The sequence below is a fragment of the Varroa destructor genome, unplaced genomic scaffold (genome assembly GCF_002443255.2).
Source record: "Varroa destructor unplaced genomic scaffold, Vdes_3.0 BEIS01000003.1, whole genome shotgun sequence".
Lineage (NCBI taxonomy): Eukaryota > Metazoa > Arthropoda > Arachnida > Mesostigmata > Varroidae > Varroa > Varroa destructor.
Window position 1 is genome coordinate 25,971,175 of NW_019211456.1, and position 17,173 is coordinate 25,988,347.

At 47.2% G+C, this 17,173-nt stretch overlaps 1 protein-coding gene across 11 annotated transcripts in view; it reads left to right on the forward strand.

Annotated features, from left to right (window-relative positions):
- Nucleotides 1-17,173, forward strand: part of LOC111247343 (transcription factor GATA-3-like) — a 110,437-nt gene that overhangs the window by 48,853 nt on the left and 44,411 nt on the right. For all 11 annotated transcript variants that reach the window (XM_086982639.1, XM_086982637.1, XM_086982638.1 and 8 more), the window contains one exon: nt 6,958-7,407. In XM_086982639.1, coding sequence (XP_086838765.1) covers nt 7,161-7,407 — 247 coding nt within the window. In that variant the 5' untranslated portion in view covers nt 6,958-7,160. The remainder of the gene's footprint in view (nt 1-6,957; nt 7,408-17,173) is intronic.

Sequence of the window (17,173 nt, forward strand, 5' to 3'; positions counted from 1 at the left end):
TAGACGCAGTGCTGCCGCGCAACAGGGTGACGGGCTGTTGCAGATCGTTGCCGTTCGAACTCGTTTGGCCCATAAATCTCAAATGCGTTTCATCTGCGAATCGAGTGGTGCCGAGAGCTATAGAAACCGTCGTTTGTATGGTTACACGTTTTAATAGTTAGCTGTCTAATGTAAGTCTGCGCAGCAGTTTGCAAGACGACGTCCTTTCGACAAGCGAAGTTCGTTGATCTCGTATTCGCCAGTAGAAGTCTAAGCATGGAAAGGTTAAGTTTTTGATGTTTTCATTTTCCACATGCCTTTCAAAGTTTCGTCGTGCAAAAAGCACGTCATTTATGCAGCTATGTATGTGCACGCACTTGCTGGGTCGCATGTGGGTCTAACGGCATAGCATTATGTGTGCTGCCTCGAGGGACTGTTTTGCGCTTCTCCAGATCGTGGTAACGGACGATGGTAATCTCTATAGGATTGTTCATATCGACCTCCTTTATCCGGTGCGTCCCATCAACAGACATGAGACAAAAGTCAATAACTGCGGAAAGCTATAGATACAAATTATTTAAAGTATTTCAATTGCTATTAATATTATTAACATTGGTACACAGGAGGCATGGCACGAGTCAGGTGAGCCCGGCAGCGCTGCTAGCTCTTACCGCTATAGGTCCTGCTTGGAAATCTAGTTCACGCTTGAATGTCAGACAAAAACTATGCATTACGTTAACAGTATTTCCCAACATCGCCTTAATAAACCTTCGTCCACGACCCATCATATTTCGCTACGCCATTGTATCTGTAGTCCATAAGTATGAACAGATCCTGAACAGCTTAATTCATACGACCAGTACCAAATAAGCGTTTTCGATAATTGACGTTAGCACAAGAAAGGCCGTTACAAAGGAACAACGTACTTCATAGTGAGTGTTCTTTTAGTGTTTCTTTCGGCCAACCAAAAGGTTCATTTTACACCCGCACAGACACATACGCACAAACAAAAAAAAAACTAACGAGTAGATCGATATGTCAAGACAAAACGTGAATGAGAACGATATGCTCAGTGTTTCCTTCGCGCTACAACCCTATATTCCTAGCTAAACCTTATCAGCAATGAGAAAGCTGTACACAGTCATTTTCCCGTTTATCCGCTGATAGATGTAGACTTTGGGGCGGCGACAACATTCAGACGAGAGCCCACGTCCATGTCCTGCTTCCAACCTTTGGTTCATTTTCGGTCAGACGAGAATTTTAAGTTGTCGTTGCTAATCCTGTTGCTACTGAAGTGCTCATATTAGAACAGTCCTTTCTAAGCGAGCTCTTCCTAAAGACAATGGCCGTGGCGGCAGGCCGATTTTTTTTCCATCCAAGTGAACAGACAATTACACGCGCACTCTGCCCTGGTACCCGTTGCCCAGATGACGGGCCGCCGAAAGTCGTTCGCTCCAAAATGGCGTCAGACGGGCGCGAGTGGGTCCGGGATAGCTATGTGAGATTGAAGGGCCGAGATATCTTCACCCGCTAATGAGACAAAGATATGACGAAGGCTTAAGCGACCTAGCAACCAGAAAAAAACAGGAGTCCAAATGTGTCCCCATCGTCGCAGTTATTGGTATGCCGCGAGGTCCATAACGCTTCTTCCGTGACATCTATTATGGACCTGTTCCATATACCACGTTCAACTCCCATTTTGCCCGATGATTCGGTGCCACTATATAACAACTAGCACGGTCGCTGTTACGCCTTCCTACCAGGAAGGAGAAGCCATCGAGTTTAGTTTGTAGAACAGGCTTAAATCGAGTGCAAATAAGCTTCGGGTTTTCAAGGACCGGCTCCAGTTCTCTGATCGCTAGCACCACATGAACCTGCTGCTGCTGCTCCTTTTAGGTCGGCTTTAAGTCGTTGGAGGCTTTGAAATCCGACCTAGCAGGAAGCATACGCAAACATGGGCGCTCGAGTTGATCTACGCGTTCGTAATAGACGACAGTTGTTGTGGATATTGATGCTACTATGCCTCGCGGCTGTTGTATGTTCTATTGATAGAGACATACCGCTGCGCGAAGCTTGTTCTTGCGTACGGTTGCTGTTGTGTGATGCCCGCGCTTGCGCCCTTGGTCATTTGACCGCTGAGCTAAGCAGACGATGTGTACTTGTCGCATATATACGGAACGACAGCATAACATATTAAACCCAACACTGGCACGTCCTCACGTACCTAGTGTATGGATTTACAACTTGTACGAAGATCATGTATGGGACAGCTGAAAGATCAATCTAGCATGGGCAAAAGGCGTAGCGCGAAAAATGATCTCTCCTCCAGATCTGTGCTGCTTCGAGAGTACGTCCACAAGATCATACTGCTAAAGTCAATTATTAGAATTAGACATACGATTGTAGTAGTGGACGAAGACGAACCTGCCGAAGAGGAAGGCTCGAAAGGAAGCAGCACGCGTCCGAGCAGAAGACAAACAGCGTTTGACGCGGCTTGACGAAACCGTCGATGATTCCCAGGGATTGGGGAATCGATGGGCTGGCCGGATATGGGCAGCGTTAGATCCGAGTCGGGAACTGGCATAGGCACCAATAACAGCAATGATATAACGGGTAGCTTGATAATATATTCTGTTGCGTTATCAAAGTCAAGAAAGGGTTTGTTTCCCTCAGACTTTCCGTCTAGCTAAACAACGCCTCGCAGGTTCTTTCATTGTAGCTATGCTATCAGGGATCAACTCATAAATAACTCCATGAAGCCATTGCTTGAAGATAGATATGATTGGATTGGCTAGCGCCTATTCTTAGCAATAGTATATTTCTAGAAGAAATAAGCGATCATAAGACGGATTAAACAATTCTAAAAATCAATAGAACAATATAACGAGTTCGCACACACCGTCCAAAACAGCACATCTATGATTATTCCACCATTATTTAGGAATAAAAAAAGACCCTTCTCAGCAACACTGGAGATACCACGGTGCTTTGTAATCTATACGCCAAGCCCGCGGGCTGTTACTGTTAATTACCAAAGCCGTCTAGGACCCATGCAATGTTACAGAGATTTCGGATTATCATGATATCCAGACATTGACGTCAGGTTTTTGCTGTCGTGTGACACCTCCATACCGTCGCCACCTTGCTCTCTGCCTCCCCATCCACAGTCGAACTGGTTAAACTATCGGAGAACAAAGCGACGACGACAACGACGGGATAATCTAGTTTATGGCAAACAAACCCTCTACTGCTTTATGACGTCGTCCAATCGCTTTTGCTCTTCTCCTACCGGTTATCGACGTATCGGTCGAATATCGAGTAATAAATACGGCAATAAATTCCACGTTGAGTTCGCAAGTCAGTGAGACGCCAGTGACAAACCAAACGAAAACGAGGAAGAAGGTGGTGGTGGCGGCAAGCAAGCATGACTGACGACCACAGGGATGACGAACCCTGAATCTGTTCATGATGACCCCAACATACCGGTACAACGAAAAGCGACCTTCGCACGCATTGCTTAACGTATAGTTGATAGATACCAACGGATCCCCAGTACGCTTAGCCGCCGCCATTGAACTCGGTGTGCAGGCGGCGTAGGCGACAGAGCCGGTCATCTTCTTGACTATATATCGACACTGATCGACCTTATATATATATGTATATGAAGGTCGATCGCTAAGGAAGAACGGATAGCTCTTATCTGATTAGCGCATGGTGCTTAACAGTTTTGTTTAACCGGGGTGTAATGAATGTGCATATTAAATCTGATAAGATCGATTATTATGTGACTCTGTTTATCGAGGTAATGTCTTACTCATGTGTGATACGAAAGTTAGCACCGGATTCAGCCAGTGGCATTGGCTGTATGGGTAATTGCCGGCGGATCGAGCTGCTCTTTAGCCTGCCCCTTCTGCGTCTTCACGTTGCCTCTAGACGTTTTTCTTTGACTTGAATGAGATGTGAAGAGACGATCTCAGTCTGACAGCACCGAGGTGCTTCGTCGATGTCGCTGTCGCTGTGGCTACAGCTGTTGTTTAGGGGAGGTTGTTACTGTTACCTCGGAGGCCCAGCAGGGCAGACTTGCCCACATTCACATAAAAAAAAAGTAGCATCTACGACAACATTCTAATATAAAAGGTTAACGAGCGCAGACTAACCGAAGGATAGGACAAAGGATAAATACCCTGATGTGCTAAACAGAGAGGAGCAGGCAGTAGTTCGTCAGCAGCAACAGTCCTCCGTCTACTGATCATCACCATTCATGGCGCTCTATGCTTTCGGTATATATGTGTCAGACTCTTTCAGAACCTTTCCTCATTCATTGATTTCTGTGCTTAGGCTTTATGTGAGATGCGATTCGTGCTGACCGTGGTACTTCGCGCCAACTGTATAGTGCCGCAATCGGACACAGCTAGTTAGCCGCTAGTAACAAAATGAACCCCACCAGCAGCATTAGCTGCGCGGCACTGAATTGTCGAAATCGTTCAGATGATACAAGTGTTTATGCATGCGTCTACATATGTCCCCAAGCCTCTAATGGCGATATTGGCATTGCTTTCTTTGAGCCCCCTGAGAACCTGTGGCCGGTCTGCTTGATTGACAGGGTGCCTGTGCCGCATAGCAGCGGGTAGCCTTAATCGCGAGCAACGAACGGCCCCTAGATCGCTAAAATCAATTGGCCCAAACATCTCAGTTTACATAATGACAGCCGCACTAACAAGCGGACCAGCCTTCAAGTCTATTGAAAGAGACGTACATCAATGTAATATATCAGCTTTGACCCTCGTGTTTCGTTGCAGTAAAAAATGACAGCGTGAACCAGGGCGTCCTAATTTTTTTCTTCGTGAGAAGAGGGCCGATGTTACTGATAGCTCTTTGAACGATACATTTTTTAACGCTTTAGCGATCGCGTCGCGTAGAAGATCAATCGAATATACTTCCATCAATCATATACGTACGTAAACAGACGAACGTATATATGGCGTCGGGATTTTATAATACAATAATAATGGTGTCCTTTTTTTCGTCTGTTTAGCCGAGAGTTATTATAAACTCAGTGTTAAGAAGGGGGGTGCCTGTAAGAATATTGAATACGTTTAGCCTGTCTCAGGAAATACGCTGCTGCTCTTAGAACTTCCTTGAGTCAATTGTTTAAGTTGAGTAACTATCTGGCACGTGAACTCGATATGGTAAACAGGCAACCTTATTTTGATAACGCCGAGTTAACTGAACACCTACACTTGGCAGGGACCCTTCTAACTTGACTGTATTGTATACATACGCTGATTTTTTTTTTCTCATCTACTGATCATAGGAATCATGATCATGCTACCGACAACAACCGTAAGACAGGTTAATATATACTTGATTAGAGCGAGATACGTGTTTGTTTTAAGGCGATAGATATACAAATCATTATAAATATTCTTGACAATCTTCTTTATTGATCTGTTAAGAATAAGGCTGGAACAGGGAGAAAGATGCTAGTTTGTCCGTGTTTGTATAGATTAGATATTCGATAAATTTATGTTATGTCCTCATGTCACCTGTCTTAAAATCAAACACCGTTCACTTCTTTGACTTTATTCCTCTATGGCTTTTTTGCCATCTTCTTATGCGTTTTCTTTTTCTTTTTTTTTTTTTTTTTTTTTTTTTTTTTTCTCGGACCATCCGCCGTTCAACCGGTTTTCAGTGTTTCCTCGCGTTTTAAAGTAGATCAAGTAGAAGTGATGTATCATTCGCGCAAGCTGACGATTTCGTTGAAATCGTAAATCCGTTTGGGCTCGTCATTCGGTATCGGCGTTTCGTTGTCGCCAGCGCTTTGGAGCTCCAGCAGCAGTGTCAACTCGTCGTCGTCGTCTTAATCCTTGTCGCGCACCAGCTCAGCCTGAAGCTTCGGCAGTTGTTGACGCTCCTGCGGTCAATTTCGCTGGTTAATTTCGATCTGTGCGTCACAACTGGCCCTGCAGCCATTAGCTGCGTGTGCTACTGTGTAGTATTTCTAAACGGTTTCAAATGAGACTTGACGAGATTTCCCCGGCCCGATTGGAACCAGCGCTGCCGCTATGTTGGCTCCGGCCGCTTCTGCCGTGACCGCTGGCTTGACTACGGCCCTCGGAGAGCCTTATTCCATATGGCACTGCGTTGCCGTCACAGATAGACCACGCTAGAGCCACCATTACGGACAATGGCAATAACTACATGATATCGTGATAATAAAATTCAAAATAATTATGCTGGTAGTAACAGTAATAGCTGCTCAGCGGCAAAAAGGGTATAAAGTCGTCACTGCTGGGCAATGCCAACTGCTGCGAGTGGCCATATCTGCACTGATACAACGTCAGCAACTGGAGAAAAGAACGAACGTGTTGAAAACGCTGATAACAGAGCTTTATCAAAAAGAAAACGGACGACGCAGCTCTTCACAGCAGATGCTAACGCTTGAAGGCAAAATGGTTCTACATGCGTTATACATACAGAGTAGACACAATCATAGGCACGCCTGCGCACGTACACACACACACACACACGCACACGCACGCACGCACGCACGCACGCACGCATACAGAGCTCAACGCCACTTACCACCTTTGCTTATTCGACTTACTGATCGCTTTTGGTGATTGATGAACAAACAGCAGCGATTTGTTTCAGTTCCTTTTTCTTTCTATGGCTTTTATTAGAATTGCGTTGTAAGCTTATCGACCCGATTGATGTCATGAAGGCAATTGGCACCGATCCTTCCACCATCAGACGAGGATTCGATGTTTAAGGACAATCTATATATATATTGTTGCTATTAGACTAAGGATATAAAGTAGGAAAAAAGCTCGACTGTAGTTATAACTTGTAAGAATCTCCTTACAACACGTTGTGGATGACAGTATATATTAGTCGGTTAGCGTAAAGCAGACGCGTTGAATCTATGAGAATATGATATATGAGGATGTTTTTTCCGTTTCCTTGCTGACCTTTTAGGATTCGTAAACGACGACGACGACGACGACGACGACGACGACGACGACGACAACAACAACAACAACAACAACAACAGCATCAGCAGCAGCAGCAGCAGCAGCAACAACAACAACAACTGTGTCGTGCTGTGGGGTCCTACTGATAGTTGTGCATTCTAGCTGCGACCGAGTCCAGCAGCTGCGAACGCTGCTGCTGTGTCCGGTATGACGATGGAAGGATCTTCCCCGAGTCATCAAAGCGACTCCTGCGCTCAGCTTCAACAAAGTTGGGCTGCAGGTGGGGGTGTAAGCGGTGTGGGACCCCAAGGGGGTGTTGGAGCCGGGGTTTATGAAAGTGCTGAAGACATGGATGTGTTCTTTCACTCAATCGATGGCAACAACCCAGCATCATACTACACCTCAGGAGCGGCACGAGCTGCTATCCAGCAAGGATATAGGAATGCGGCTCATTGTAAGTATAATTACGTATTATGTAACATGCTTCTATGATAAGTTGGATAGCTGGATTCCAATATTTCGACGTTCGATGCCCGTTCTTAACTAACAGATGTGGGGCTAATGTGTTTAGCAATAATTTAGAAGGTACAGTGACCGCATTTCCGAGTATAAGGTTTCGATCCAGCAGGATATTCTGTATTATATATATATATATATATATATATATATATATATATATATATATATTCTATATATATATATGTAGACGGGGACAAATGGGGATTGCGCCTTGTTCAAGGTCCAGGATCGAATACGGGCATAGACATGCTTCGTTTCGTCCTAAAACAGCCGTCTGATGGAACGCCTAACGGCGGTATTAGACGAAACATTTAATCGTAGTGAAGACATGTTACGTCAGTTAATAAAATATATACTATTAGTCTACTAGACTTGAGAAAACGTAAGAAGACAAGATAAATGAATTATGATCATATTATTGCCTATGTTGTGGATATGGTGGTGTAGATTAAGGTCGTAAGTACGTGAACATGGTTCCCAGACACCTCCAGTAAAGTCGCGGTATACTGGGATCGTCTATCCATATTAGTACATATTGAGCAGAGGTGATTTTTTTGCAGTCACAGCATGAAATGCTTCAGCAAAATGACATATGCGTCACTTTTGCGCTTTCGATTGTTTGACCATGTCCAAGCCTTCTGCCTACGTTTGTCAACTATGTTAGCTAAAACTAGCGACTTTGGTTAGGTGGCAATCCTACAATGAACCAGTCGTTTCGACCAGCATCACTACGAGCCATCTGGTCATTGAGTGATGTGTACAGCCGTACTGCACATCCCGTCCCACGCTACATAGCACATCCTTAACAACATGGGGGTGCATCGGCCCATCTTTTTAGTGCCACTGTCGGCGCTTTACGTTTTTTTCGCTCCTTACTTTTCACCAGTTTCAATTCGTAGCACGTTTCCGTCAATCACCAGCAACTGGTCTGTAGTGGCAGCCATTGCTAATCTGTTACGTACCCACTAATAGGTACCCGATGTTATTTCTCATCGCTGAGACCATGTAGTCTCTACTGCGGGCTCTCATTGGCCAGCACGTAGTCCACCACTAATCGACTCAAGTCCTCCGATCAACGCGTGCAGTTCACAAAACACAGATGTGCTCTTCAGCTAGGTCCCCTCGACCTCGTCGCCGCCTTCTCTTTGCCACCCCACCACGATGTTAACGAAGATCTGCGGCGGCTCCGATCGCTACCCAACTCCGACAACAGCTCTCTGGCTCCCGGGGCAACGATGCGTGGCACCGTTGGCCCGGCCCGGTCCGGTCCGGCCCCTTCGCCGCGAGCTCCTAACGACGGACGGCCAGATCCCGGAATGTATAAATATATATACGTTTGTGGACCGAGCGACAGGCTGAGCCTGGCCAGCGTTGAGCGCTGCTGACGCAACACCGCCGGAGAGACCGTACTGGACGTTCGCGTAAAGAAAAATTTGCCCCAGCACGTGGTCTAAATAGCACCTAGCCAAGGCTATTTGCTGCTACTATTATGTTGAACGTTAAAGAACTGTTGCAACAGACGATGTGATCATGACGGGACTTTTGATCTTGTCACGGCTACCCAAAGAAGAGAATATTTCTTTTAGCACCTACTTTAAGGGCAGAAAACGTACAGCTTGAAATTTTACCGCAACAGTTTTATTATAACGACATAATAGGAGTATGTTTTACATTCATATCAGTTTATGTATGCGTTTCTCGGCCGGGAGTAAGGAGGACCATTCAATCAATCTAAGTGATCAGTCAGGACGCCACAATAAACTGCATTTGTCTTATCTCTTGTTTTAGTCATGCCAATTACTTGACCTATAAAAGCAAGCCAGACGGCATCGCGTCCAAGATGCTCATGTCGATGTACTGCGGTACTATGGCGCTCACGTTGGCGACGACTGGTGAATTCAGGCCGAAATCCTTTTTCCAAAATCCGTGCCGCCTACAGTACACATTTATGTTTGCAAATTGAACTCAAGTAGAGGAGGCGCCGCAGGGCAGGGTGCCTGCTGCCGCAAGTCCGTCGCGTCGCCACGATGTCTGGTCTCATTGGAGGCGATCTCATAGGACTGTGTTTTTCATCCCGTCAAGTTAGTCTGTCCGCGTCAGTGAGTCAGCCAGTGGATATTCGATAGTCGATTGCCGTCAGAAACTAGACGAAGTAGGCGCCTTTGCGCTGCTCGGCTCCGTTGCCGCTGCGACCGCTTTGCGTTCGAACGAGCTCAGAGTTAGCTACCGTTGAAAATGTTACGATTTCTTTCGAAAGCGGCCGTCGTATATCCTATCATGTAGTGCTGGCGCCGTTCATCGCCAGTTTGTTGATCCGATTTGTGGCGAGCATCCAGTTATCAACGGCCATAGAAGCAAAACATAAAGTATGAGAAGTAATGGTGGTACCCTGTCTGCTACTTTGCCCGACAGTCTTGGGCGGCAAATTGTGCGCAATGAGCGCGGGGGGCGGAAAGTGGGAGGTTGAAGATCGTGTAAACGCGACCCGGTCTATCGCGTATTTCCTTGTTAACAATGATTGCTGTAAACGGTACGCTTCTTTGTTTGACTCTTTATTTTTAGCCAGTTTGCAGCTGAATTGCTCCTCGCAGCTCCTCGACACTGCTTCTCAAAGTCCAGCAGTTTCTCCTCGAAGCCCCAATCGTCTGCTGCGAGCCGAGCGGCTACTTCGATACGGCCGCTGTTGGGTCGTACTTGCAGAGTTTCTTCGTTCATCCGGACAAGAGCAGAGAGCAAGCACCGAATAGTGCTGCTGAAACGAACTCGAAACATGCATAAACCTCTGCTCCTATTGTGGTTTGCCCCAGCTACCGATGGTCGGCAGTCGCCGCTAACGCTTAGCTCGTTACAATGAGCTGCCCGCAGCAAAATTCGTCGAGGGCAAAAACTACTATATCTCAGCAGCAAGTGTCACCCTGGCGACTGCTGTGCCAACATGCTGCTCACAGTCGTTACCAACACCCGCTGTTATTTCCGCGTGACCAATATGGCCAGTACTATCTGGCTGTGGAAGAAGACCCGTAATTTCAGCTCCTATAAGGCGAATCTCTTCGATGCCATTTGGGAAGTCCGGGGAAAAATACGAGTAGACGCAGATCACAATAGCTCTAACGTGGCCTGCTTCTGTTGTCCTTCACTAGTTGCCAATAGCCCGGCGGAACACGTATGCTTTGGTGGTTCCGATAGCGGGAAGCATCATTACGCCAGATTTCTTAGCTCCGCATAGCATGAAGCCGTCAGCAATAGGCCGATTGTGGCGAATACGTTAAAACGTGCGGCTTTTCTGGTGACTCTGGAAGCGTGTGTATGCGTGAAACTGGGCATCGTCTTCCGAGGTCGTCACTAGCTATAGCATTACCAGTACCGCACGCGGAGTCGCTGTTATGGCTGATCTCGGTTTCGGTATCGCTCTAGGCGTCGATGGCTACCACTACCGGCCTTATTGCTTTTCTAGTGTTCGACAAGTGTAGAATAGCGCGTTTGCAGCTGATAGCTATATACACAAATACGCAGAGACTCTACCACTCACATAGGCAATGGCGTCAGCGATGGTAGCTAACAGGAACGATCCAGCAGCGCCCTTTGCCAGCGACTGGAACTTAATGCTTGTGCAGCAGAAACTTTTCCTGGTCGACGGCAGCTAACTTAATTATTGTGGGTGCCGCTCTCACAGCCCTGACGAGCTCCAATCCCCTTCTTGACCAGGGCCACCGCTTTCTTTTAGGAGTTTTCTCCAATTTCCCTTTTGCAGCAGCGGCGGCGGCTGCGGCGGCCCTCCCATTTAGACGATCGTCCAGCATCGCTCGGTAGCTCGGTAAACGTTTGAAATCCAGAGCCGCTGTGGTTCGTGGCCGGTTAGTGCCAGCGTCGTAGCTGCTTCTGCAGGTTTCCGCCGGGAAGTTTGCCCCTGCGCCTGGTATTGCACGGGCCCACGAGGTCCAAAAGCACGAGAGAATGAGCTGGAAAGACGATCCCCGAACGGTTTGGGCTCAGGATGGACCATGGACTACCTCATTGCCACCCCATCAGAAGCCCACGCGCCAGACGCCCAATTGATGTTCAACGGCTTACTGGATTTTATCGTTCTCACCCTGGGCTTCGGTTACTCGTTGATTTTACTCCGGGCATTATTCTGTGAGCAGGGACCCCACAGTGAGTAAGGGGCGCACGACTCATCAGGCGGTTTCTTCTCATAAGCGAATTCTACATTCGAGTACGATACGATAATATTTAAGGCAGTCGGATACGGGGTACTTGCATTGCAGCGCGGCGTCTAGGTCACGACATGCAGGCTGACGATTGTCTTCTCCTACTACGAGAATAACGGTGCTGAGGATTTTTTGTGATCGGCTGTTGTCTGCAAGCTTTTGCTCTCTCTCTTCCTATGTTGTAGTTGTTACGAGGCAGCCGTATAGTCAACAATTGAAATTGTTGACTATACGGTATCACACCTTTATATACGTACAAGCTAGGCAAGATGGCACAACCATAAATATGTTGCCATTCTGAATAATAATCTTTACATTTATCCTTCCAATATTTGTATCCATCGTTACTTCCTTGATTATCTTTCCGTCACTAGCCAAAGCTCTATCCTCTTAAGCAACAGGTGGATGTGCTATGAAGACCAACCAACAGCTGTGACTACAAACTCGTCGACAAGCGCGGGTTGTCATCTTCTTGTTGCGCTTTGTGCCATAAGTGTCACCGTCGGAGAATCATAGCGCCTAATGGTTTGCCCCCCAGTTACGCGCGGATATCACACTTCCTTCGAATCCTATCTTTTACCAATATTTGTGTTGCAAGTTCGCACGACTTGTTAATCCTGGCCCTATGTTTGACCGCTACCGTCTTTCATGGCCGGCTCGCCCTGCGCGTTGATTCATTTACTTCGTTTGTTACAGTTATCCCGTTCGCTGGTGCTGTTAGACAGCGTCGTGAACGTCCCCGCTACTCTATCTCACCAACGATCCAAAACCTTCCTATATGCTCATAGTAGTTATGTAGTCATACAAAAGGGTCGATGATAACGAGAGTCTTCAGTGGCTGATTGCTTGTCGTTGCCTCGACTGAGGAACGGTCGACGGGAGTCGGTCAGCTCGAATTGTGCTAGGGGAACTGTTGTTGCTGGTCTCACACGAAGATCGCCTCCGGTGGCTCCAAGCGGTTGTCTTCGGACCTCTCAGCCCGTTTGTCTAAGGCTGTTTTGCTGCTTCGTCTTCTTTACGCCTTCTTTAACAAAAATCGTTTTGCTTAGCCCCTGCCGCTGACGTTATTGTCGTTGATGTCGACTTGTTGGCTTTTCTTCCTCCTCATTGGTGCAGGACCGAATTGACGAAGGGAGCTCTTGCGTCGCCTGAGCTGAATGCCGGCGAGCGACCAGCGGCCAGCGGGTGTTTCACAGAAGCCGATGATTAATCGAGAAAATTTGCCCGGCAAGGTACGAAATTATGAAAGATTGTTGCCGCTGCCGCCACCGTTGTAGTTGCAGTTTTAGCAACTCTACTATGTGAGTACGTAGTCTCCCTGGTCGCTTGATCATGCCGACGTTGCATGCTCACCCTACCGCCTGTACTACGGCCGATACAGACGCGTCCGCCGTGCGTGTTGCTACTGTGACTCCCGATGACGAGTTGCTGTTGTCCGACCTGCTCAGACAGATATTACGACGTAGGGACGGCACCAGCGCCACTGCCAATGTGTCGGAGGAAACAGCAGCAGTTATTGCGACAGCAGCAGCATAACGCTATAACTGGCTTCTGTTGTCGAGAATTGACGAACGCCGTTGGCTGCTGTTTGTCGTCGTTCGCCGCCGCCGCCGCCGCCGCCGCCGCCGCCGTCGTCGTCGTCGTCGTCGTCGTCAACGCTTTGCCAACCGCCGGATAGAGCAACAGACAAAACCTCTCGTCTGGCGGTTGCAAAGCTGCTGGTGTCGATGTTGGTGGTGGAACGAGCTGGAGTTGGTCGACCAAGCCAACGCACATCCGCGCATGTTCCCAACGCTACTGTATAACGCACGCAATTCTTTTTTGCGATGTTCTTTCTTCTCATTCTCATCACGGTGGCGGGTGTAGTTTGTCGTCCCGGCAGTGCGACGCTCACAAACTCTGCCGTTGGATTAGTCGACGAACAGCAGTGCGGCGCGACGCAGCGCTATATCATCCTTGGCCGTTCGGTGCTGCACAAAACTAAACAGAAACAGAGCAAACTCGGGAAAAAAACGACAGCCACCGGTCAAGAAGCAGACTGCAGTTGGACGCGCAGTCTCTTGACTTTGGCTACAGTAATCGTAGCAATGCCTGAAGAGCCTGCTCCAGCGCCGGCGATGAAAGCGTAACAACAGGGCAGAGAATCGTACAGAGCTGCAGCGACGACAGCGTTAAACAACCAGTCAGGCAAGTAAGCAGACAAGCGATTCTCCCTACCATGAAAGCAATCTGTCGGGGAAACGAGCGTTTCTAATACTAGCAGTAGCATGATACAATAGAACTTTTCCCTCGACCGGATGCTGCCGATGCCAGACCACGGAACCGAGGCCGATCATTTAATCGACAACAGCTCAGAGAGGTATCTAAGGCGAACTCTACATCGGTCCTTTGTCCTTTTTTTGCCGTGTTGTTGTTGTTGTTGTATTTACCGTCATCGAGGCAGACTGACGGGTATATCATTTAAATTATTATAGAATATCACATGATATATGGCTTTCGTTTTGTGAGATAATATCGCTTTTATTCCGATTGTCTACACGAGCTTGACATAGAATTTGGCGCCGTTGGCGTGCACGAAACGCACGTACACACATATGTGTATATAAAACGATTTTTGTAGTTTCTTATTCAGCCTCTGTCTACTTGTACAATGCTATTCAAACGATGGTACAGCTGCCTTAGACAAGCGTATCAGATATTCATAGGCAGGAATCTTCACCCTCGTACAGACACGCAACGCAGAGAAAGGCGCAGAGTTGCTTCACTATCAGTAATTGAGATGACTGCGAGCTCACCACTGTATCATACCTGGCCCAGCACTTGGGCTGATCGAAGCAGCACATTCTATGAGGTGTCGGTCCTCCTGGAACGGGAACACATTAAACTAAAGAATGATCAAGGACTGATTAGCGCATGGAGAGACGGAAGTGTCGCGAAAACGCAGATAAATGCTTTCTCAAAGAAAGGCGAGGCGTGATTTCGCACCGATACGAGGTCGTTCGGTGAGAGAGCGTCAAGGATATTAATCGTGTCGTATGAGGACGTGAGTCTCTATTTGTCTCTGTGCGTGTTTACGTCGTACGACCGAGACTTTGGTCGTGCCGTTGGGTGATGATTGGTTATCTAGCTTACTTTCTACGACGCTAATGTATGCCCGGCCGTCCGCGGTAGGTGTGCGCTTCGTATGCAGGTGGCTGAACATTTTTGAGAATACTACGTAGGTGTACATCTGCGATAGGTTCTCAACTCGACAGTCGTCTTAACCTGTCTCATTGGCGGTGCACCTTTGATGTTTTCAAAGGCATTCTCCCGTTTTGAAGCAGCTATAAGCAAAGGAAGCCTGCTATTACGGATAGCGACTGTGACCTTTACGGAGTAATTAGATAAAGGTATTCTAATAATAGATACGTGTTTACTTAGAAGTAATGCCAATATGACAGCGAGCGTTAGTTGAAGGCAACATATTCACGAATTGTGTCGACACGGTGATAAAGGTAAACATCTGGAGCAGGCAATGAGCGAAGAAGGCGCCAGGGTCAATTGTGGACAACAGCCGCTACCTACTGAAACTAAATATTAACAAACCTTGATGGTAAACTTCTACTGAAATGATGATAATGGTAATAATCGATCGAGCGGCTTCAGGACTTAAAGAATTGCCGCAGAACGCCACTGGATTTCTCCCCTTAGCGTATGTTAAATATGAAGAACAGAATTTAATGCTATTACTACCTCACACCGGCCTTAGCAATTCGGGCTATCGGGTCGTTTCCAGTAAAAGCCACGCATATAAATGATGCAGATGAAGATACGGATGCTTTTCCGTCGCGACCTGGAGATTTACAATTATCCTTGCGGTCATATCCCTGTGCACGACTGTTCTAGTGGTAGCAGCGTATAATTGTTTCATTAGATTTCGTGATAAAATCGCGTAAAATGTATGTGCTTGTCGCCGAAACTATGAATAGCCGCGGCTGGTGAAACGACATAACTAAATGAGTCTCCCTTCATCTTTACGATATAAAGACGTGCCTAGGTCTCTAGCGCATTAGTCTTTGGATTAGTTAAATTTCACTGCCACAACTGTAGTGTTAAATGTCCGCGTGGAAAAATAGTACCAGGCAAGGATTTAGGCATCGGCGGTAGGACCACCGAAATAAGACGTCCATCTCTACTAAAAAGCGTTTCAGTTACGTTTTTAGGGCTGCGTAGGGTGAAAAGAGAGACTTGCGCCATGGAAAGCAAGTCTGTCCTGGTCTGGTTGTTGTCAAAGTCGGCCGCGCGCAGCAGTGGTTTTAATTTCGCTCAGGATCCCCCAGTCCAGAGGACGAAAACGCTTGGAGTAGGGCTAGAGATGACTAAGTGGATTCGGGATCACAACGAAACCAGCACAGCAGCCGCGTGTTCGCAAATCGGTGACATACCGCTTGAGTTGGCCACCATTCGCCAGCCAAAAACCTCGTGTCGAGGAGAGACTATTTTACGATGTCCCTCCTCGACATCGTTGAAGTCAACTGAGGTTAGAGTTTTTCTGCTCCGAGGCCCTCTTAGTCTCATAGGACATTTAATTTAGCCAAAGTTTCTCTGCATCCGTTTGCTGTGGCTTTCCTCGCCCCATTTGTCAGCTGGTTGTTTCTGTCGGTCCTCACAAGTTAGTCAAGCTAATCTTCGGCCTCATCGTGTTAGTCGGCCACTAGCCAGGGCCACAAGGGGTGACTGAAGTGAAGAGCCAGTGTTCACCACAAGAGCGTAAAACAGGACAGAGAAACAGCATAGAAGCCACAAAAGAGTCTTAGTAAAAACCCTGTTTTTCGTTGGAGTTCATTGTAGCCGCTTGCCTCTAATTGGTTTTGACAAACTCAAAGCTGTTTCTTTACCCACAACTAAGCTCTCTTGCATAGAGAAACGTCTGCTGGTGGAACCAACCACGTAGAGACTGACTGAGTAAATCCTGATATTCCTTCGTGTTAGCTTCTCAACGCAGCTAAGTTCCCTATCGTTGTGATAAGCAGTGGTAGCGAATGCTGGTCCGACTACGGATAGACGGCGCATATGATTTTGTAGCTTCGATCTCCTTACTTTCCATTCTTTTGGCCATCTAACCGCCTCACTGCTAATTTCTAAGGAGAGACTAGGGCAAAAACGAATAAATGTGATCTTTTCCTCATCAGCGAAAGCGGTGGCAATTTGATGTGGCGTTACGCAGATGCTAAGAGTAAATATGGATCAGGGTTCCTTTGTGTAGTTCTAGCTTTTCGTGACGCTCTTTTTGGGACTAACCAGTCTGGGCTTTCAGATTCTGCTCGCCGCCGATAGCTTGTCTATCGTCGTACATGCAGGTGGATACATACAGCTGGTGCAATATTGCATAGGCGCACATGCGTTTGCCTGTCTGCTGGAAGCTAAGCCCAGGTCTCCTTCGCTGTTCGTGTGAAAAGACCATTGGGATAAGTAGCCTCGACAAGCATTGTATCATATCTTGTCCAGCTTGCA